Source organism: Geotrypetes seraphini, chromosome 12 (assembly GCF_902459505.1).
Source record: "Geotrypetes seraphini chromosome 12, aGeoSer1.1, whole genome shotgun sequence".
NCBI classification, from domain to species: domain Eukaryota; kingdom Metazoa; phylum Chordata; class Amphibia; order Gymnophiona; family Dermophiidae; genus Geotrypetes; species Geotrypetes seraphini.
Genome location: NC_047095.1, coordinates 117,882,919 through 117,906,684, shown reverse-complemented (window position 1 = coordinate 117,906,684; position 23,766 = coordinate 117,882,919). Strand labels below are relative to the sequence as shown.

General features: G+C 45.8%; 1 protein-coding gene across 1 annotated transcript; it reads right to left on the bottom strand.

The window, feature by feature from the left end:
- Positions 1-817: 817 nt before the first annotated feature.
- MARCOL (MARCO like) lies at positions 818-23,437 on the bottom strand. Its single transcript, XM_033917030.1, has 7 exons — positions 23,320-23,437; positions 16,729-16,788; positions 15,476-15,568; positions 12,986-13,516; positions 8,709-8,921; positions 6,743-6,796; positions 818-3,150 (listed from the first exon to the last, which is right to left on the bottom strand). Exons 1-7 carry the CDS (start codon positions 23,390-23,392, stop codon positions 3,077-3,079), a joined length of 1,098 nt encoding a protein of 365 aa, XP_033772921.1. The 5' UTR covers positions 23,393-23,437; the 3' UTR covers positions 818-3,076.
- Between the last annotated feature and the right edge of the window lie 329 nt (positions 23,438-23,766).

The following is a 23,766-nucleotide window of genomic DNA, read 5'->3' as shown; positions in this document are numbered from 1 at the left end:
TTGTTCTGTAGCTATGGAAAATTGTAACCTGTTAATTGCATATTATGTATGTCAACCTCTAACTTATTCTCAGCTCTTTGGGGAGAACGGAATAGAAATTCAATAAATAATCTGTATGTGCAGGTAAGGTTGTTTTTTTTTTTGTTGTTGTTGGGGAGAGGGATCTGGCTTTCTCCATTATTCGGAGTTAGTGTTGTCGGGCTTGGCACAGGAGGTTAGGAGTTTCTCGGGCTAAATTTTGTGCTGCTGTTTTGTCTTTCTGGTTTTGGCGATGCCAAGGGTGTGTCACGGTTACACCCAACAAACCAGGGCTGAGAACTGCCAAGAGGAAATTTCAGGCGAAAACTACAGTATCAGGGTAGGCGAGTGAGAGCCGCCGTCGGTACCACCAGAGCTAAAGAAATGGAAACCCACAGTGCAAGAGTGACGGATTCTACAGGTGAAATCTCTCGGAAAACATCTCACATGTTCTGGTAGAAACAGTACTTAAGGAATAGGAAAGTGAAAAAAAAAAAACCCCACATCTGAGGCTGTGGGGTAGATTGTGTCTGACTGGTTTCAGTGGTAAATAGGCTATATGAGCTCATTCCTGTCCTATGATTGAGTTTTCTTTGTTTCAAGGTTGGGTTCAAACTAGAGAATTGCACGGAGACAGAAATCTCACCTGTCCCTACCAGTATCCCGCCCATCCCCACCCATCCCCTCCGTCCCTGCCCCTCCCCATGAGGAATCTCCTCTGTCCCCCCTAAAAGTTACCTGTCCCCATAAAAAGCAGCAATTACTTCTGACAGTTTTGATTTCTTTTTTTTAAGTCGTAGTTTATTTAAACCAACAATAAAATACAATAGAAACAAATAACAGTGAACAGAAATGAGAGACGCATACATCACCTAAAGAATTCGAATCGACATTAGGTCATGTGACTGTAGGGTCGACCATTTCTTGTTAAAAGAAATAAGAGTTGGATTTTTTGGCAATATAAAGCTCATATTTGTAGAGCAAACGGTGTCAGGTCAAAAGCATTCAATTCTGGTTACCTTATCTTAACAAAGATATAACGGAACTAGAAAAAAAGAGCGACCAAGATGATGAAGGGGATAGAATTCCTCTCGTATGAGGAAAGACTAAAGAGACAACTAAGGGGAGATACGATCAAAGTCTACAAAATCCTGAGAGGTGTAGAATGGGTACTCCATCGAAAATCGCAAGACTAGGGAGACACTATTGAGACAGACATGAGGATTGGTAGCATGGAATATTGCTAGTATTTGGGTTTTTGCCAGGACATGAAATGTGAATCTTCATCAGAGCCCCACACGGGCATCACATTGATACATGTACAGCACGGACAGCTGAATTGAGGGTCTTCATTAAAGACCCACATATGTATCCTGAATTATAAATTGTAATTCCTGGATGGAATGGTCTGGTTTATGTTTTCTATAATCTGGTGGGGAGCGAGCTTTGTAACGAATGGCTGCATAGAGGGTGTGCTCTGGTGGAAAAAGTGATTTAATATTGAGAAATCATCAGTTCTTCGCATTTATAACTACTGCTCAACAGCAAACACTTCTTAATACTATGGCTACAGGTAAGTCAGGCAAAAAACAAAACAAAAACGCAGAGCCTCCTTCTCCTCATAAAAAACCCAATTCAAACTGAATTGAAGACGAAGCCTCGGCAACCATATTAGAAGAACTGAGAGGCATACGCGATGTACTCACAAAAAAACTAAACAAGACATATCAGATATTAAAGAAGACCTATCTAATTTAAAAAAAGGCATGTGCAAGCCAAAAACTGCATTGAAATCTAAAGCTGCTAACGAATCAATTGAACACATCGGCAGGCCAACTGCACAATGCAGCTGGAACGTGCTTTGGAGGAATCTACCAACAGAGCACACTGAAGCAGTTTCCGTATTCTCGGCCTACTAGAAGGCCGTGATGCATGTAATCTAACCGATTTTCTAGCTGCTCTATTACCTAAAGTGCTGAAATCGAACGAAGATAAAACAGTCGATTTGGATCCTGCCTATCGGGTTCCATTTCAAAAATCACTACAAAATAGATATCCATGTCTGACTATAATAACACTGTTATATCAACATCAAGTACTATCTATGTTTTCTATCATCTGTCCTTCAAACTGTTAAGGTATAGGTGGAATACAAGCCTTAGAATAACATAACATGTAAACAGTGGCATAGTAAGGGGGGGTGCGGACCGCTCTTGGCGCCGAGTCAGTGGGGGTGCTGGCACCTCTCTACCTCACCCCACCATGCTTGTCCCATCCCACCCTCCATCCCTCTGCATTATCTTCGTTAGCCTGTTGCTTGCCCCAGTCTACTTCCCCTCTGAATCTCTTCCGGGTCATGGGGCCAGGAAGTGACATCAGAGGGAAATCCAGTGCTGGCGTGAGGAGCATGCTGCCGAAGCCACTTCCGCTGGTGAGGATTTAGAGGTACGAGGGGGGAGGGAGAGCACAAGTGTGGAATGGGGGCAGGCAGGAGGAGTGGAAGGAGTGGGGAGAGGGAGGGGGGAAGGGTTCCACTGCCCCGGGCATCTCCTACCTTTACTATGCCACCGCATGTAAATAATGAATACAGCTTGGACAGCTGAAGTCAGGGTCTTTATTAGAACGTCACACTAGAGAATGACATGGGTGGGGAATTGAGTTTCCGCAAGGACGGGGACAAATTTGACGCCATATCATTTTCTACCTCACACAGGCATCACACCGATACACATACAGCATGACTACAGCATAGAGAACTAGAGATCAGCTCTTCATCAGTGGTTAGGAGAGTGGCGCTGGCTTTTTAACGCTCTATGGAGTCTTGGCGAAGTAGCAGATAGACGGTCTAGTATTCTTATTCTTTATTGGCCTTTGATAGAAATGACCTAAAAAGGCGTGAAAGCGGTTTACACAGAAATAATTATTTCCAAATACAAACAATCACAGTTTCCAAATAGTCAACATACAATAATTTTTTTAAAAAAAATACACAATAAAAACCGAGTGTTGTTTTATTGTTTTTAAATTAAAAAAAGGAAGATATACTAAACGTGGTGGTTCATGGGTTCTTCTGAGAGACACTGGAGTCTTCACAGTCGGAGGAATCTGGGGTGTCCGAGGATACCGAGGAACCTGTTCGAAGACAACCACAAAACAATAGCAAAAATTTTTTTGTTGTCCATATATAAGTGTTGAATTTACAAGAAATATATTGGTACAATTTCCATCCATTGACCATCATATCACTCATCTGGGATGACCATGCTCTCATACGGCACAAACATATTTCACCTAATGATATAAACGGTTGCAATTATCTCTAGGTTCTCAGATGTCGGCCAAAGCATTTTTTACCACACCAAGCACAAATCTCCAGGAAAAAAAACATTCTTCAAATATTGTTAGTAAAAAAATATCCATCAGTCTTTTATTATGGGTAGAAATATCTCTCACAAATAAACAAAGACCCCCCTCCCCCCTAGAAGGGGAAATCAAACCGTTCCCTCTAAGCCAGCGGTCTCAAACTCAAACCCCTTGCAGGGCCACATTTTGGATTTGGAGGTAGTTGAAGGGCCGCAGAAAAAAAAAAAGGTAATGTCTTATTAAAGAAATGACAACTTTGCACAAGGCAAAACTCGTTATAGTTTATAAATCTTTCCCTAATTGCTTCTGAGAATTTCAGCTATACACAGCTGAAAGCAGTGCAAAATGCAGAAAGTTAGAGAGTTTTTCACTTTCTGCTTTCAGCTGTGTATAGCTGAAATTATCAGAATTAATTAAGGAAAGATTTATAAACTATAAAGAGTTTTACCTCATACAAAATTGTGATTTAGATTCTAAAGTATCAACTGCAAGAGACAAGATTTTGGTGTAGTCCTCTAGGCTTTTTTGTAAAGGGGAGAATCAATATCTGTTTTGTGCGTGGAAAACTTGTGCCTTATATGTCCGGCGGTCGCGTCCGCGACCGCCTTCAGCTCTCACCTCCTCCAACACTGGACACAACCACCATCTTACATCAAGCAGTCACCACCAGGAGAGGTGCCAAATTTCACGAGAGTTCACGAGATTACGTACACACGCGATTGTGCTCTCCACTCCACTTCACAATCGCGTGCAGACACAGGAAAGCGCATGCGTGAGGTTACAGCAGCGAGGCGGGCAACGTTCCAGAACAATGGTAACATACCCAGGGCCTCAAAATAGTACCTGATGGGCTGCATGCGCTCCATGGGCCGCAGGTTCTCTAAGCTGAGCAGGAGTCCTCCATCTACAGCTCTGCCAGTAGGGGGTGCTGTTTCACTATCACATTTTTCAGGAGTGAGAAACAGGCAAGTTCTGCAGGACTCCTGTGGAGCTGCCTGTCCTTAGTGACTGAAAACACAATATTGAAGCACGCCCCCCTTGACAGCAATGCAGTTGGAAGACTCTCACTCTGCTTAGAAGGAACAGTAACCTCTATCTAGAAATCAAGAGAACTGTCCAGGCTCCCATGCCACTCCCTTGAATGCCTCCAGTTCTTTAGCTTTGAATGGGATCAGTGGCGCAGAGAAGGTAGAAGGCGCCTGGGGTGATGGCACCCCCACCCTCTTTACACCCCACCTTGCTCTTTCCCCACCCCCTGCTGCGAACACCTTCCCTTCTCCCTGTACCTCTAACTCTTTGCTGGCGTGAGCAGCATCAATTTGGCTGCTCACGCCAGCCTTGGCTCTCCCTCTGATGTCACTTCCTGGTATCGCGTTACCAGATTTTCTAAATGGATGCTGCGGATGGGCAGACTGGATGGGCCATTTGGCCCTTATCTGCCCTCAAGTTTCTATAACCATAATGCTCTATGACCTCACAATGCAGGTGTAAAGAGCTTTAGCCTATAGGAAGAGGAGATGCAAATGTTAAGAGCCTTAGCCAATAGAAAGAGGAGGAGATGCAAGTGTTAAGAGCCTTAGTTTATAACAATAATGCTCTATGACCTCACAATGAAGGTGTAAAGAGCCTTAGCCTATAGGGAGAGGGGGAGATAGTGGATGCTGCGGATGGGCAGACTGGATGGGCCATTTGGCCTTTATCTGCTGTCATGTTTTTATGTTTCTAACCTGCTATTTAGGGCTCGATAAAATTCCACCAAAATTTGCCCTTCTAGCCTGGGTGACTCCCGGTTTCCTGAATTTCCTCCTGCGTAATGAACTGGGGTCCAAACACTGTTCTCTGTAAGCTGAGTGGGAGTCCTCCAACTGCACGGCTGCCAGTGGAGGGCACTGCTTCAATATTGTGTTTTCAATTGCATGAGACAGGCGGGTTCTCTGGAGTGCTGCTGCGGAGCTTCCCTGTCCCTCACTATCAAAAATGTGATCATGAAACAGCGCCCTCCACTGGCAGGACTGTACATGGAGGACTTCTCAGCTCAAAGGGAGCAGTGGGTCCAAATCACTTTTCTCTTTCAGATTGTTGTAATGTTTATGATGCATTAATACATGTAAACCGCTGTAATAGACCTGGCTGGGTTTTCCAGGACTCTGTATGCACCACTACACACATACACACAGTAAGAATATACAAACATAAGAATAGCCTTACTGGGTTAGACCAATGGCCCATAAAGCCCAGTAGTCTGTTCTCACGGTGGCTAATCCAGGCCACTAGAACCTGGCCAAAATCCAAGGAGTAGCAACATTCCATGCTATCGATCCAGGGCAAGCAGTGGCTTCCCCCATGTCTTTCTTAATAACAGACGATGGCCTTTTCCTCCAGGAACTTGTCCAAACCTTTCTTAAAACCAGCTACGCCATCCGCTCTTACCACAACCTCTGTCAATGCGTTCCAGAGCTTAACTATTCTCTGAGTGGAAAAAAAATTGTCATCCTATTGGTTTTAAAATTATTTCCCTGTAACTTCATCGAGTGCCCCCTAGTCTTTGTCATTTTTGACTGGTAAGGCGGAAAGGAAACTTTTATTTGTTCACAGACCTGACCTGTTTACCGCACAGGCTCAGGGATGACACCATAAACTCTTAATTCTTCTCTCTCCTCCCCGGAGTCTCTTCTCCACCCACACCAGGCAGCAATCACTCCAACATAGTCTCCAATATATATATATATGCATACAGTATATATTCAGCTTTCACCTTGCAGGTCTCTCTCATACATTTACGGGGCGGCACTGCTTCCCAAAGCCTTGCTTCTTCCCATACTTAGGAAAACTTCCTCCTTCTGGAGACCTTTCTTTTAGGGACCTCTCTGACGCTACTCTGAAACAGATCTACTCCTCCCTGCCTGAGTCCCAACTCTCTGACTCAGTCAGAACCTGTTCTGCAGGTTAGCGCCACTTAGAGGATAGCCTAACTGCCACCTCAATGAACCAGCGCCCCCTGCTGTCCATTGGTATAATAGCAGCATTAGTAAGGGAGATTTTCTCCCTTCCATGTCCTGCTCTTAAGTATTGGATTAATAAGTGGCCACGCACACCCTGAGAAAACACACACACTCTGATTCCAGCCTCAAGAGAGGACAAGTCATCAGACAGACAGACAGACACACTCTGATTCCAGCCTCAGGAGAGGACAAGTCGTCAGACAGACAGACAGACACACTCTGATTCCAGCCTCAGGAGAGGACAAGTTGCCACACGCACAGACACACTGATTCTAGGTTGTCAACACAGAAGGACAGGTCTCTCTTGTTTTCAAAAACTGCCCTATAGGGCACTCTGATGCTTCTGTGACAGTGCTCACCTTTTTTGACAGGGGACGATCCTTTGATGCCAGAGGGTTGGGTTTTTACTGGACCTGCGAAGAGGCAAGGGCACATTTAGAATGGCTTAGCTAGGTTTACCAGATTTGATGTCAGTAAAATGTGGACCCCTAGACCTGTCATCCAACAACACGGACTGGAATATACTTGGTCATGGAATGAAGCCCTCAGTAACCTGTGATTGCTTAAGAATTAGAACAGCAACCTAATACAGGTAGGTACTTTATCATTCATTGGGCTTCAAACCGTATTTTTTAAAATATTTTTCAATGCTTTTAAAATTTATAATTTATAGGTTTGCTATTGATATATATGCAAACTCATTTAAAGCGACACTTATCTTTCTTTTACGAGTCGCTTCTCAGCTGTGCTCGGCCGACGCCATATTTTTGATCTGTAAAGTCAGGTTATGCTGTGAGCGCTCGACTACATTGACCCCAGAAGAAGCCAGAGTGGCGAAACGGGTCCCGTCGGGCCGATAGTTTGAGCACAGCTGATTTTAAAAAAAATACGGTTTGAAGCCCAATGAATGATAAAGTACCTACCTGTATTAGGTTGCTGTTCTAATTCTTAAGCAATCACAGGTTACTGAGGGCTTCATTCCATGACCAAGTATATTCCAGTCCGTGTTGTTGGATGACTTTCTGTGGATAAGGGACTGGTTACCATTCATTTCCAGTAGTGAACCCCTAGACCTGTCCCCAGGACCTCCCAGTTCTACCCATCCCCACCTTGTTACGTCCCATCTCCGCCATCAGCCCCACCCCTGCTGCCTGTTCATTGGGCAGAAAGGCATCACCGCGTTGCATTCGCGCCTGCGTGGATGCCCCCTTCTGATGTGATTTCTTTTCAAAACTTGGACAAAATGCTGGGTTTTGAAAAGCTGTCCGGACCCCAGGACATGTTCTCAAAAGGAGGGCATGACCGGGGAAATCCAGACGCCTGGTGACCCTAGGCTTAGCATTAGTTGAGTGAAAATCGGGGGGCACCAGGGATCCTCAGCAGCGTTTAACCATATGATTACCAGATTACAAATGTAAGTTGAAATTACGACGGGAGCTCATGGCAGCCAATTCCTATTGGCGATCTACACAGGCAGGAGCGTAGGAAGTTCGCTTCTGCCCCGAAAGCCCGCTAGACCACCAGGTAAAGCTGGGATGCTGGGGGGAAGGCAAAATTATGTGGGGGGGGGGTCCCCCTCCCCCCCCAAAAAAATTGCCATTATATGAAATTGCGAGTGCCGAAACCGCGAATGGGGAGGGGAAAGTGTATAGCGAACCCATTTCACATTAAGAAGCCTTTTAATGAAAGCGTGTTGAGCGCCGAAGGCCGGGTTCTGCAAACAGCACCATTGTTCGGTGGCACCTCCAAACACAGCGCCGTTCACGTGCCAGTCACGCAATGTCACCGTTTCCGGAATCGCGGCTATGTGAAAGATACGTGCTGCAAGTGTAGGCCAGGTCTTTAAAGGCCTACATGTCTGGTACCTTCCTTTCATGGGAATCGCATCTACAGAGGCACCTAAGACCACGTAAGGCCGCTTCTGGCGCGAACCACACCCGCGGGGGCTCATAGGTACCATAAGGCGCCTCCTTAGATGGAAAAACGGAGCAGGTTTTGGAAGCGCCCTGAGGGGCCTCCATTTTTGAAAAACAGTATTTTAATTGGTGCAATTACTGCGCTAATTGAACCAGTTAAAACAATTAAGTTAGGCGGCATTAAGGCTCCTAACGCAACTTAATGTAAGGCGCCATTATTAGAACCTGGCCCTTAGGGTCCCATATTCAGTCCGCAGGAGGTAGGCGAACCTGGAAATTCAATGCTGGGCCATATCTGGTGACTGGCACTGAGTATCTAGGTGTTTTTTTGTTAGTTTTTTTTTTAGCCGCTTTTAAAATAGCCTCAGATAGGCCTGTTCTCTTTTTCTCCCATGGGTCTGCCCTGTACCTTTGCTTCCAGATGTGGAGTTGCAGCCCTGCTGAGCCGCACTGTCAGAGTTGGGACCACAGTCCCTGTCGGGCACGCTGTCATCATCTGCGCCCAATATGATTATCATAGAGTCATCGGAATTGTCATCGGAATCGTCATCGGAATTGTCATCGGAATTGTCATCGGAATCATCAGCAATAATTAATATAGTGCTTGTGGAATTGGGATTGGCTGTGGAGCATAAGAACATAAGAGCTGTCATACTGGGACAAAGCGAAGGTCTATCAAGCCCAGTATCCTGTTTCAACAGTGGCCAACCCAGGTCCCAAGTACCTGGCAGAAACCCAAAGAGTAGCAACATTCCAGAGCTGAGATTGTGATGTCATAATGCCTCATTCCACCAATGCCTAAGAGCCAACCTCAGCAGTGAGGTCACAATGGCTTGATTGGCCTATACTTGGCTCACATAAGAACATAAGAGCTGCCCTACTGGGACAGAGCGAAGGTTCATCGAGCCCAGTATCCTGCTTCCAACAGTGGCCATCCCAGGTCCCAAGTACCTGGCAGAAACCCGAAGAGTAGCAACATTCCAGAGCTGAGATTGTGATGTCATAATGCCTCATTCCACCAATGCCTAAGAGCCGACCTCAGCAGTGATGTCACAATGGCTTGATTGTCCTATTCTTGGCTCACATAAGAATATAAGAGTTGCCGTTCTGGGACAGAGTGAAGGTCCATCAAGCCCAGCACCCTGTTTTCAACAGTGGCCAAGCCAAGTCACTGGCAAGATCCCAAAAGAGTAAAACAAATTTTATGCTGCTTAACCTAGAAATAAGCGGACTGCTGGCACGATGGACCCCACTGGTCTGACCCAGCAGCGGCAATTCTTGTGTTCTTATGTTCTTATGAGACTTAAACAATCTTCATTTATAAACTAGGGAAATTCTAACTTTCAATTTTGCATATGATTTTTTTGTAATGTTTTGATTATATTAATCATTTTCTGCTGTAAATCGCTTTGCTTCTGTTGATAAAGGCAATAGGGCCCAGATTCTCACCTAAGTTAATTGTTTTAATTGGCTATTAATGGTGTGGTAATTGACCAATTAAAAGAAGTAAAAGTAGGCGCCTATAAAACACGGCACCAGAATTGCATCCGTGCGGATGCTTAGCAACTGCCGAACGTCAAAAGAGGCATGGTTGTGGGCAGGGTCGACATTCGGCGCCGCCAAGCATGATTCTACGTCAAGGGTAGGTGCCAGAAATGTAGGCCTGTAAAACCCTGGCCTAGATTTCCAGTGCCGACCTTCGACCCGGGCTGCAATTCTGAAAATGACGCTATAATCAGAGAGAAGCGTCCGGCGCTGTTTTTTTTTTTTTTTTTTTTCCAAGTGCCTGCCGGTGCCGCTTTCAGAATCCAGGCCTAAGTGAATTCTTTGTCGCGATACGGTTAATGAAGTGAAATTAATCAATCAATGGAACTCAATCAATTAATCGATTTTTGTCCCGATTCTCTGTCCACAGGAAGACAGGAAGAAGGGAAAGGGAACGGGACGTGTATACTGCTTTTTTTGAGGTTACATCACATTACATTAGAGATTTCTATTCTGCCATTGCCTTGCGGTTCAAGGCGGATTACAAAAGAATTACAAAAAACATATTACAAAAAGAAGATATCTGGTAATTTCTAGAGTAGATCAAGAGTAGAAAAGGTTGCTTTGGAGAATCGGGAAGGTATTGGGGAGTTGTACTGGGAAGTGGGAAGGAGCTAGCGGTATTAAGTCGTTTGCAGGAATTTCTTGAAAAGTAGCGTCTTTATTTCTTTTCTGAATGTTTTGTAGTCTGGGGGTCATAATTAGTAGATTGGAGATTTGGTTGTCGAGTTTTGCTGCTTGGGTGGCTAGGAGGCCATCATATAGTTTTTTCCGTTTGACTTCTTTGATAGGAGGGTGTGTGAATGGAGTGTGGGTTTTTCCTGTGTCTAGTTGATGTAGTTTGGATGAGGCGGTTTATGGTTTTAAATAGTAGACGGTAGAATTTGAATAGTATTCTTGCCGGAATTGGAAGCCAGTGTGAGTCGAGGTAGGCCTCCGTGATGTGGTCGTGTTTCCTCAATGAATAGATAAGTCTCAGTGCTGTGTTTTGGATCGTTTGTAGTTGTTTTTTCATTGTTTCTTGGCAGGGGAGGTAGAGAATGTTGCAATAGTCTAAGAGACCTAAGACTAGGGATTGTACTACGAGCCAGAATTGTGTTCTATCGAAGAATTTTCGAACTTGTCTTAAGTTTCTCATAACTGCAAATGATTTCTGTATTGGTTTTTTTGATTTGTGGTTGCATGGTGCAGCATCTATCGTCATTCCTAGTAGTTTTCGGGTGGGCTGAATGGGGTAATTGATTGAGTTAATTTCTATATTGGTTATGGCTGGGACTTTGTTATTTTCGAGGAGGATGAATTTGTCTGGGTTCAGCTTCAGTTTATGATCTTTCAAAGTGGTTTATCATATACAGGTGCTTATTTTACACCTGGGGCAATGCAGGATTACATAACTATGGTAAATTTAACCTACAAACTGTATATTATGTATATTGATATCAGATCCCTAGTATGTACTGAGTTAGGATAAAAACTTGTATCAAAAACTTGTATAACTATGGTAAATTGTAACCTGTTAACTCTATATTATGTATATTATTAACCTGTACTGAAGTCTTTGGGGAAAATGGGATAGAAATGAATTAAATAAATAAATAAAATTTAGGAGGAGTGGAGGACCTAGTAGTTAGAGCAGCTGCCTCAGCTTGTGAGTTCAATTCCCACAGCAGCTTCTTGTGACCCTGGGCAGCTCACTTTTAACACTTCGTTGCCCCCCCTGTAAACTGCTTTGATTGTAACTACAAAGAAAAAGCAGTAGAGCAAGTCCTTTACAAGCTATTGTGACATCATTGATGAGGTTGACTCTTATTGGTGGAATGAGGCATTATGACATCACAATCTCAGCTCTGGTTACCGGAGACTGAAACGCTTCACGCTAAGGGGGGAAGTTATCAACGTAGGCCACTGGGAGTGGAGGTGTGGTCTAGTGGTTAGAACAGCTGCCTCAGCTGAGGTTGTGAGTTCAATTCCCACTGCAGCTTCTTGTGACCCTGGGCAGCTCACTTTTAACACTTCATTGCCCCCCCTGTAAACTGCTTTGATTGTAACTACAAAGAAAAAGCAGTAGAGCAAGTCCTTTACAAGCTATTGTGACATCATTGATGAGGTTGACTCTTATTGGTGGAATGAGGCATTATGACATCACAATCTCAGCTCTGGTTACCGGAGACTGAAACTCTTCACGCTAAGGGGGGAAGTTATCAACGTAGGCCACTGGGAGTGGAGGTGTGGTCTAGTAGTTAGAGCAGCTGCCTCAGCTGAGGTTGTGAGTTCAATTCCCACTGCAGCTTCTTGTGACCCTGGGCAGCTCACTTTTAACACTTCGTTGCCCCCCTGTAAACTGCTTTGATTGTAACTACAAAGAAAAAGCAGTAGAGCAAGTCCTTTACAAGCTATTGTGACATCATTGATGAGGTTGACTCTTATTGGTGGAATGAGGCATTATGACATCACAATCTCAGCTCTGGTTACCGGAGACTGAAACGCTTCACGCTAAGGGGGGAAGTTATCAACGTAGGCCACTGGGAGTGGAGGTGTGGTCTAGAAGTTAGAGCAGCTGCCTCAGCTGAGGTTGTGAGTTCAATTCCCACTGCAGCTTCTTGTGATCCTGGGCAACTCACTTGAACACTTCAATGCCCCCCTGTACACTGCTTTGATTGCATAAACCACATAGAGAAACCAGTACATCAAGTCCTATCCCCTTTAACTATGTACAATAAAGCACCCAGAAGGTGATCAGTTCCTCTTTAGGTTCCCTGACCAGTTTCAAGTTGGAGAGGGTTATTTATTTATTTATTTTTTTTTTTTGGGGGGGGGGGGGTTTAAAGAGACAGTACACTTTAAGTCTTTGCAAAAACTCATCTAATTAAGCCTTGAACCCATAAATATGCACTGCATCTTTGTCTCTATTGGTAAACTAGGGAAATCTTATTCATTTAGACTAACAGAATTATGGAACGATATTCCCCTAAGGCTAAGAGAATTAGGTTCACTTCAATCTTTTCGCAAAAAACTTAAAAACTTGGCTGTTCTCAAAATTGTAAATTCTTTTCATTTATTGTAAACCAAGTCGAGCTTTTATTGTACGAAGATGACCCGGTCTATAAATTCAAGTTTTTAGTTTAGTTTAGTAAATCTTACCTGTATCTCCAAATATATTGTTGGCGCTCTGCTGATTCACACTTCCAGAGTCAGAGCCCTGCTGAAAGGTGCTTCCGGTGGAGTTGCTGTTGCCCGACTGAACTGCGCTTCCAGGTGCGCTGCCGTTGCCCTGGCTCAGGACTCCAGATGTGCCGGTCTGAACTGCGCTTCCAGAGGCACTGCCGTTGCCTGACTGAAGTGCACTTCCAGTGGTGCTGCTGTTGCCCCGCGTCAGCACTCCAGATGTGCTGTTGACCTGAGTCAGAACTCCAGATGTGCCGCTGTTGCCCTTCTGAACTGCGCTTCCAGGTGCGCTGCCGTTGCCTGACTGAAGTGCACTTCCAGTAGTGCTGCTGTTGCCCCGAGTCAGGACTCCAGATGTGCTGTTGACCTGAGTCAGGGCTCCAGATGTGCCGTTGTTGCCCTTCTGAACCGCGCTTCCAGGTGCGCTGCCGTTGCCTGACTGAAGTGCACTTCCAGTAGTGTTGCCCTGAGTCAGGACACTGCTATTAGGGGAGGGTGTTGCAGAGTCTGTAAAACACCAGGAAAGGGATACGAGTTAGCAACGTTCCAACCCGCCCCACCCCCATTCGCCAACACCACCCAGGGCGGATGCCGGAAAGCAGTTCTGCAGGATAAAGCTGCTTCCAGTGCCTCCCATTTATTTGAAGGTTCACCTGCAGACTGACTAGAAAAGACCATACGGGTTCAGCGCCCAGGGCTATGTGATAACCCAGATCCCCAGTACTACTAGCAGTGGCAGGGTGTTCGTCTGCCCTGGGCGTCGTCATGGTGGGGACACCAGCAGTGACGTGGTAAGGGGGTGGTTTGCCCAAGGTATGGTCTTTTTAGGGGGGCTGGCATCCCTTCTCCTCTCTGCCCCCCCTTCCCACTCCTCCCCCTGCCGCACGCCTGCCCCCTCCCCTGTACCTTTTTAAGTTCGGCGTGAGCAGCCACCAACTTGCTGCCCGCGTCGGCTTCGGCGCTCTCTCTGACGCCACTTCTGGGACCCCCAGGAAGGGACGTCAGAGAGGGCGCCCAAGCCTGCGCAGCAAGTTGGTGGCTGCTTGCGCCAAACTTTAAAAGGTACGGCAAAGGGGTGCACGCGTATGGCGGGGGGGAAAGGGTGGGCAAATGGCACCATCGCCCCAGGCGCCACTCACCCTCGCTATGCCACTGAATGCCGACACCCGTCCTCCTCTCCACCCTCCCCCGCTCCTTCCCGAGCCCCCCCTCCCTTATACTGCTTTAATTTTCCCAGTGCAAGCAGCATCTCGAACTTGCCGCCTGCGTCGGTGTCGGCTCGCTCTGACATCACTTCCGGGTCCCGCACCGTGGAAGTGACTGCTCCCTGCGGTTGCAAGACTGCCATAAGGTGGTATACAAGTCCCAATCCCTCCCCCCCCCTTTATGTGAACTGCGAGGTGTTCGCAGTATGCAAACGGAGTATTATGTTCCCTTGAGTTTTATGAACCCGCATGCACAATTTAACAGGGGAATTCTGTAAACAAAGCTTAAACCTGCGTGTGCCAATTTGAGCACCCTCAGTGTATAATGAGCCAATTAACGCCAACAATCAAGCATGAACAACCAATTATTTATTGGTATTAATTAGCAACAATTTGGATATACAAGTTCATCTTGGTAAGTGCTGTTCTGTATGGGGACAGTGAAGGGGGGGGGGGGGTTTGTCCTTAATATAAAGTGATACATTATAACTCATGTATGAAAACAGTGAGGGGGTCTCTCAAACTTGCGGCCCGCTAGGTACTATTTTGAGGCCCTCGGTATGTTTATCATAATCACAAAAGTATAATAAATGTTTCTTGATCATATGTCTCTTTAGCTATAAATGACAATATTATTATTAAGACTTAGCCAAAAGGAAAGATTTATAAACTGTAAAGAGTTTTACCTCATGCAAAATTGTCATTTCTTTAATAAGACATTAACTATTTTTTCTTATGTTCTTATGTTCTTATGTTCTGAGGCCCTCCGAGTACCTACAAATCCAAAATGTGGCCCTGCAAAGGGTTTGAGTTGGAGACCACTGATATAAAGTGATGCCCTGTAATTTGTGTATGGCGACAGTGAGGGAGGGGGTCATTTGTCCTTAATATAAAGTAACACAGTGTAACCTGTGTATGGGGACAGTGAGGGAGGGGTCATTTGTCCTTAATATAAAGTGACACAGTGTAACCCGTGTATGGGGACAGTGAGGGAGGGGTCATTTGTCCTTAATATAAAGTGACACAGTGTAACCCGTGTATGGGGACAATGAGGGAGGGGTCACTTGTCCTTACTATAAAGTGATACAGTGTTACTCATGTAAGGGAACGGTGAGAGAGGGGTTGTTTGTCCTTAATATAAAGTGATACCATGTAACTTGTGTATGGGGGACACTGAGGGGACAGATGTCTCTATACAAATAGCTAAGATTACATACACCGTGACACTTGCATTGTCTATGTTTGCTGAGGCCAGACCTACCAGATATTCCGGAAAAGGGGAATGGGAGAAGATTGTACTCCTGGAGAGAATCACAGGGTGGAAGTTTAGAGGTACCCTTTATTCCATCCAACCCTACAAAAGAACATAAGGCAAAATCCTGAGATATTTATGAGAACTGAAATACCATTACAGGATATAGTTTTGGGGGTGTTAGACCCAGGAAAACTTACGCACACGATATCCTTCCCTCAAAGCTGGTATCTGCCTTGCATAGAAGTGAGAAATGGCTGACCAATATCATTGAATGCTACCAATAAACTGTAGTCTCAGTTATGTCACACCGTGGACCATCATTCCAAGCCACGTTTAGTTGCCAAAACACAACAGCGTCACATTATGGTCTGCTATTCCCAGCCACTATCACAGACCATGAGTCAGGCAATCCCAGTCACATTTGGGGACCACAAAGACCATGACTTAGCTAATCCCAGCCACGTCCGGTAGCCACAAGACAGAGGTGTCACATTGTGATCAGCTATTTTCAGCCATGTTCAATGAGTACAGCCACAGTATTTTCATACCAGGGTCAGCCAGTCCCAGCCACATTCTGTGGCCATGAGTAGAGTATTATTACTCTGTGGTCAACTAGTTTCAGCCCTGGTCAGTGACTCTAGTCACAGTATTTTCAAACCAGGGTCAACCAAGCCCAGCTACATTTGGTGGCCACGAGCACAGTGTGCCACACTGTGGTCAACTATTTTCAGCCACAGTCAGTCAATCCCAGCCACATTCAGTGGCTATGAGCACATTGTGTCACACTTTAGCCAACTATTTCAACCACGGTCAATGACTACAGTCACAGTATAATCATACCAGGGTCAGCCAATCCCAGCACAGTGTGTCACACTGTGGTCAACTATTTTCAGCCACAGTCAGCCAATCTCAGCCACATTCAGTGGCTATGAGAACATTGTGTCACACTGTGGTCAACTATTTTCAGCCACGGTCAATAACTACAGTCACAGTATTTTCATACCAGGATCAGTAAATTCTAGCCACGTTCAGTGGCCAAACGCACACTGTTGTCACTCTGTAGTTAGCTTATTTTTAGCCACAGTCAGTGATCACAGCCACAACATCATTGCACAGAACTCTTTGCACTATTAGGGGGGGGGGGGAGACTCTATAAACAGTTCGAGAGCAGAAAAGACACGTCTTCAGACGGTCTGTTATTCGAAGCTGTGATCAGTGACCCCGGTCATAAGACCGTCAGATCGTGAGATGAAGCATACCTGAGATCTGCTGCATTTGCGTCAGGTCGTAGCAGGGTTTTCCCTTCACTGGCAATGCATCTGTGGGAGGTGACGAGATATTAGAGTTATGATTTGAAGAAAGACACGGGGTCGTTAAGAATTCATTTGTTCACTCTTGCATTTAACCTCAAATCCTAGTCAGGGCAGGCCCTGGGCATTGAACGGCTTCTGTTTGCCCTTTCTTCACTTCCTTTTGTTTCTTCAGAATCTATACTGTCCTGTTTCTTTCCCATCACTTAAAAATCACTGACTATCAATTAAAAATTGCTGGGCCAACCAGGATATCGCCTCTGTCGGACAGCACTTCGGACAACTAGAACAACGCATCAATGATTTTATGGTGAGAATGCTAAACGCAAACAAGAAGGAGAAAGAAGAAATTTGCCTCAAAATATAGCAAAGCCCCCCCAAAAGGCGCGTCCTGCGCCTGAACCGGAAGCCTTCTCTCTGACGTCACAACGTCGGAGGAAAAGCTTCCAGGTGAGGTGCGGGACGTGCGAGGAGCCGCTGCCCAAGGCTTTGTGCACTGCAGCAGTGAGGAAGAGGGAACCGGCCCAAAGATAACACCAGGGGGCAGCCTAAAATGGCCAGGCAGGAGCAGGCCAGAAGGCAAGGCACAGCATGGAGGGAGGGAGACAACAACGGTAGGGGGAATGATTTTATTTTTCTAATTCAGTGATTGATTTACATCTGCTGTCTGCTCAGGAAGAAATGCATTTGTTTCTTTTCCTCTGGGGTTGTACTGCTTGCAGAGTCTTGCATCTTAGGGTTTGTTTGTATATATTAGTACTTTTAGTTTTTGGTCCTGTATTTGCATAGGGGTTATCTGTGTTCTGGTAGGAATGAATGTTGAGAAGCATACAGTGTGCTTTGTGTATTTTAATTTTGTAGTTAACCATTATGTGTTGTTAATACGATTATATTGTGTGTTTATATATGAAAAATGAATGGAAAAAATGGTGTTACAATTACTATTATGGGGCGGAGACTGGGTGGAGATGGGCGGGGTCTGGCCCATGACTTAGCCCAGGCTTGACATGGATTGTTTAGGTAGGATGTGCTAAAGGATTGTTCAAAAGATTACAAACTGTGCAGAATACCCCAGATTTCAGTGCCAGTCAATGAATACCCAGGTTTGCCGCCGACCACAGGAGATCACCAGACTGCCTTCCACAGTATGAATATCCGAGCTCTATGGCCCCTGAAAGCGGGACCGTGGGAGGCAGCCCAGCTACCTCTCGCGGTCTGCGGAGATTCTGGATATTTGATGGTGGGTCGCTATCCGGCCACTGGCATTAAAAACCCAGGGCAAAGCTCACCGGCTCTAACGTAGCCAGCCAAGTTGATATTCAGTGACTGGTCGGCTAAGGCAAAATGGTTAAAGATAGACTTGCTTTATAGGCGGATCTATCTAGCCGCTAGCCGCAGCTGGCCAGCTGCTGATTATGGTGCCACAAAGCCTGTCGCAAAGCAACAGACCCGAAAGGAAAAGGGAGGTCCAACCTTATCTGCAGTAAAAAACCAACCAGGAACAAACAAACCGAAAGTGCAGATGTGTACAAGGATGTAGGCAAAATTTAGTGAGATTTTATAATACTCAGTGACCCTCGGCGATACATATGTTCTGTTTTTTTCTACTGTAATTTTTTCTACTGATACAAATAATAAAACATTTGAAATTAAATACATCACTTGAATTTCTTTCTAATATAACATCAAATATATATATTTATTCCCTTCCCACCCCCCTTTTCCTTTAACGTTTAATCAAAAATATACAATATTCACCACCTCTTAAATAAATAAAATTACCTTTCAGGTTAATTTTCTGGTTTACATCGTATTATCGTGTGTGGGGGGGGTGTTCAGTATTAATTTTGTCAGTTGGGGGGGGCGTGGCTTAGAGCGCACAAGATGGTAGCTTAATCGCGGAGCTCCTCAAGCCCCGGGGGACCGTGTGCGAGCAAGTGTCAGCTATCTGTTCATATGCGTATGCGCCTTTGTTTTAGGGAGATTTTCTGAAACTCCATTTCTGTGCATAAAACCCTGTTTGGAAAATCGCCTTCTGATCGAAGCAAGCAGCATGCCTGATTTTAAGAAGAAATGGGATCGTCACGTGGGATCTCTACGGTTCATAGATAACTCAGCGAAAGACAAAGGCGCGCGCTGACAACTGAGCGCAAGATGGAGGCGCGCGCCGAAGAAAATTACAGTTTTTAGGGGCTCCGATGGGGTTTTTTGTTGGGGAGCCCCCCCAGTTTACTTAATAGATATCACGCCGGTGTTGTGGGGGGGTTTGGGGGGTTGTAACCCTCCACATTTTACTGTAAACTTAACTTTTTCCCTAAAAACAGGGAAAAAGTGAAGTTTTCAGTAAAATGTGGGGGGTTACAACCCCCCACACCCACCACAACGCCCCCACAACGCGGCGCAATCTCTATTAAGTAAAGTGGGGGGTTCCCCCCACCCCACGCCCCCCCCCCGTCGGAGCCGTAAAAACAGTAATTTTCTGTGGCGCGCGCCTCCGCGCTGCACTCAATTGTCTGAGCGCACCTTTGTCCCGGCGCGCTTTTGACCTGACACCAATCTCTACACAGAGTTAAATAGGGGAGGGTCATTAGGGTGGGCAGATTAGATGGGCCGCGGCCCTTATCTGCTGTCTTTTTCTATGTTTCTATGCTCACCACCCTAGCCAGCAGTTTAACCATCCCCCTCTAACTGTAACCCCTACCCTGGCATCCTGCTTGTCTTGATTGTTTAGATTGTAAGCTCAATCGAGCAGGGACTGTCTCCTTTGTGACTCTGTACAGCGCCGCGTATGCCTGGTACTGCTTTAGAAATAATTAACAGTAGTTATAAGAATTTTTTTTTTTTTTGGGTGTGGACTCAATATCTCCGTGCTGGAAAGGAGCCAGTTGTAACCTTCTGTTATACATAATATGTTGCTCATTTGCAGATGTCTTAGAGAGATCGGCAACCCTTCGACACTCTTCATGGCCGCGGCAGGGGACAGTAGGTGAGTGTGTGTGAGGGAAGCTTACCCTGCTTCTGCATGTGCTCTGCGTGTCTGAGTGTGTGTTTGTGAGTGATTGATGACTGCCCTGCTTACGCCTGTGCTGGGATAGGGCAGTGTGTGACAGAAGCTTGCACCGCTGATGTCTGTTTTACGATGGGCGGTGCCTGTTTTGTATGTATGAAGCTTACACCGTTGCTTTCTGTGCCTTTTAATGCATTTCCCAGAGCTGGGCATAAAATCATTAAAAAAAAAATAGTTTACAGAGCACTGCTACGTTTAATATTAAAGACTAGTCTTTAAGCCTGTTACCTTAACGGGTGCTAGAATAGAGGTGTGTATCTGTCTTTCTTTCTCTCTCTCTCCTTGGCCGCTTTCTGTCTGTCTGTCTTTCTTTCTTTCTGTCTCTCTCCTTGGCCGCTGTATGTCTGTCTTTCTTTCTTTCTGTATCTCTCTTTCCTCGGCTGTCCACCACCACCCCTTCACTGCTCCCCCTGTCCAGCAGCAGCCCTTCTCCCTTCGTTTTACCCCCCCTGTCCAGCAGCACCCCTTCACTGCTCCCCCTGTCCAGCAGCACCTCTTCCCTGCTCCCTAATACCTGCTCCCAAACCGCCGTTCCTACCCTGCCTCCATCCCGGCTTCCTGGTCTCTTCTGATCCACTGGCACGAATCGCTGCTGCCGCCGCTGCTTTTCATTCGCGTCTGCCCTCCTCTTCGAAGCCCTCCTCTATTTCTGTCTGTCTGTCTGTCAATGTCCCTGCCCACTGCCTGTCTGTTTATCGTGCCCCTTCGCCCACCTGCCTTTTTTTTTTTTTTTTCATGCGTTGTGTTGTATACAGTGGAAAGGGCAACCGGCACACAGTAACCGCTACTGGATACAGTAAACCGCCACGCGCGCCACTCGTAGCAAACCGCCATGCACGCACGCTCCAAACGTGTGCATGTGCCAAACACGCATGCGCCGCACACTTTAACATTTCTCTGCCGGCCCACGGAGCTATGGATCACGCAGGTAGGAGTGCGCATGCACGCTTAGGGTTTTATTATTAGTGATAGTACACTTCCCCCTCCCCATTCGCGGCTTTGGCAATTGCGATTTCACATATTTGCGATTTTTTTAGAGGGGGAAAAAAGAAAAAAAAACCCCATGGTTTAGCCTTCCCCTCGGCGCCCCGGCCTTACCTGGTGGTCTAGCGGGCTTTCAGGGCAGGAGCGACCTTCCTTTGCTCCTGCCCTGTGTAGATCGCCAATAGGAAATGGCTGCTGGGAGTTCCCGTCGTAGTCTCGAGAGACTATGGGAACTCACGGCAGTCATTTCCTATTGGCAATCTGCACGGGGCAGGAGCGTAGGAAGATCACTCCTGCCCCGAAAGCCCGCTAGATCACCAGGTACGGCCCGGATGCCAGGGGGAAGGCGGGAGGGAGGCGGGGGTGGGTCAGAGCCGGACCAGAAGATATTCGCGGTATTTCACCGTTCGCGGTCTGGCTCTGCCCCCTATCCCCCGCGAATCCGGAGGAGAAGTGTATACTGCTTTATGCCAAAATAGAAAAAATGGAGAAATGTATGAGATCTAAGAATCTTTGCTTTCTAAATTTCCCTATCACACACTACCTATCTCCATTGGAGCTCTTGAGAACGTATTTGCGGGAGAGTCTGCAATATACTAACTTGGATACCTTTGAGCCTGATAATCTTTACTACATTCTGAGGGCTTCTAGGGAGGTGGTAGATGAGGGGGGAAATAGATAAACTATCCTCCCCAGACCGTTTAGATTTATCTCAGTTTCTTGAGTCATCTAAGGCAGTGGTTCCCAATCCTGTCCTGGAGGACCCCCAGGCAAGTCGGGATTTCAGGATAGCCCTAATGAAAATGCATGGAGCAGATGTGCATGCCTGGCACCTCCATTATATGCAGATCTCTCTCATGCATATTCATTAGGGTTGTCCTGAAAATCCGACTGGCCTGAAGGTCCTCCAGGACAGGGTTGGGATCCACTGATCTACGGACACAATAAGAAAACGTGCCACTTTGTTGGTAGTGTTCAAATCAGAACTAGAGAAACAAGCGATTTTAAAGTTGCATTTCATGAAGAAACAAGTTCTGTTTTGCAGCCGAGTCTCTATTTTTCCCCGATGTATCTAAGTAGACTCAGTTAAAGAGGAAGTAATTTCTACTGCTTAAGCCAGGGGTCTCAAAGTCTCTCCTTTAGGGCCGCAATCCAGTCTGGTTTTCAGGATTTCCCCAATGAATATGCATGAGATCTATGTGCATGCACTGCTTTCAATGCATATTCATTGGGGAAATCCTGAAAACCCGACTGGATTGCGGCCCTCAAGGAGGGACTTTGAGATCCCTGGCTTAAGCCTAGGGTTTTAGCAGTGGGTGCAACCTTTTTTCTAAAAGTTCCTTGCAAACGCCTTATATCACATGCAAGTGATAGATACGTGTTTCTAGACCAGGGGTGTCAAAGTCCCTCCTCGAGGGCTGCAATCCAGTCGGGTTTTCAGGATTTCCCCAACTAATATGCATGAGATCTATTAGCATCCAATGAAAGCAGTGCATGCAAATAGATCTCATGCATATTCATTGGGGAAATCCTGAAAACCCGACTGGATTGCGGCTCTCGAGGAGGGACTTTGACATCCCTGGTCTAGACCCAGTCCCGTTGGAAGACTTTCTTACGGATAAACCAATACAGGGAATTTCTTAATTTACTTTTACAAGTCTGGGAGGATGTTCAGTTGACATTTCAAAAGTATGCCACCTGTAACTTATTTGGTTTAGTTAATTTCTTTCCTAGCGGTAGCACTGGCGGTCTGTATGATGTGGACCAGATCAGTGGTTCCCAACCCTGTCCTGGAGGACCACCAGCCAGTCAGGTTTTCAGGATATCCCCCCCCAGTGAGAGGTTGTAAACTGAAAAAAACACCATGAGCATCTTCTCTCGCACCAAGCAGCATCATGGGGTAAAGACCTAGAACAATTGCTTTCGCCCACTACTTATGAGGAATTTAGGAAACGTCTGAAAACACACCTGTTCCTAAAGTATCTAGACAACTGATCCTCTCTTCTCTCTCCCCTCTATAGCGATTAACTTGTTCTATTGATCACTCTCTCCTCAAAAATGGATTTCCTGTCCTATTAACCCTCTTTCTTCCTCCCCTCTTAAAGTCAACCAATTTGTACCTTTGCTTAATCTTTGTAAACCGCATAGAACTTCATGGTATTGCGATATATAAGCTGTTATTATTATTATTATCCCTAATTAATACGCATGGAGCAGATTTCCAGGCCTGCCTCCTCCATTATATGCAAATCTCTCTCATGAATATTCATTAGGGCTATCCCAAAACCCGACTGGCTGGTGATCCTCCAGGACAGGGGTTGGGAACCGCTGGACTAGATCATTGATAGAATTTTTCTTTGCACTTTATTTGTATGAGCATTAACGCTGTTGATAAAAAAGGATATCCCTTTATGTTTGTTATTTAAATTCTAACAAATGTATAAATGACAAATAAAAAAATAAAAATCATAGCAAAGGGAAAGACTCACCTGTGCGACCGGCACACAGAGCAAGGAGAATGAGGCAGGAAGATGTGATAAGAATAGCTTTACTGCTTCCCATGCTGACAGGTGTCTCTTTCTGTCTGTCTGTCCAGTCTTTGTCTGCCTGTGTTTACTTCTGATCTCCCGCTGCCTGGTTCTGGAGATTTATAACCTGGACGCACTTCCCACATCTGGCCACACCCGTTGAACCCAAAATAGTGGGCAGCCAGGGCCCAGCTGTGGAGGTGGAGGAGGGAGGTGTGGCTGAGAGCGATCAGGGCTAATTGTTATGACATTATTATGATTGATGAACTCGGTGTCCGTGCCAGGTTTCTGCTCAGGAGAAGGTGGAGAAGGCAGGGGGCAGTTTGAGCCAGCAGGTTGATGGATGGTTCGTGGATTAAGTTATAACCGGAATAGCCCGTGGCATTTTGCCCCTGCCTTTCCTGTACT

Bases quoted from the DNA above. Each gene is read 5' to 3' on its own strand.
- MARCOL (XM_033917030.1), bottom strand. From the start codon at position 23,392: ATGGGAAGCAGTAAAGCTATTCTTATCACATCTTCCTGCCTCATTCTC. The intron at 15,569-16,728 runs GTATGCTTCATC...GTTCTTTTGTAG, and splicing joins GCAAATGCAGCAGATCTCAG to GGTTGGATGGAATAAAGGGT. The intron at 13,517-15,475 runs GTAGGTCTGGCC...GGTGTTTTACAG, and splicing joins CCCCTTTTCCGGAATATCTG to ACTCTGCAACACCCTCCCCT.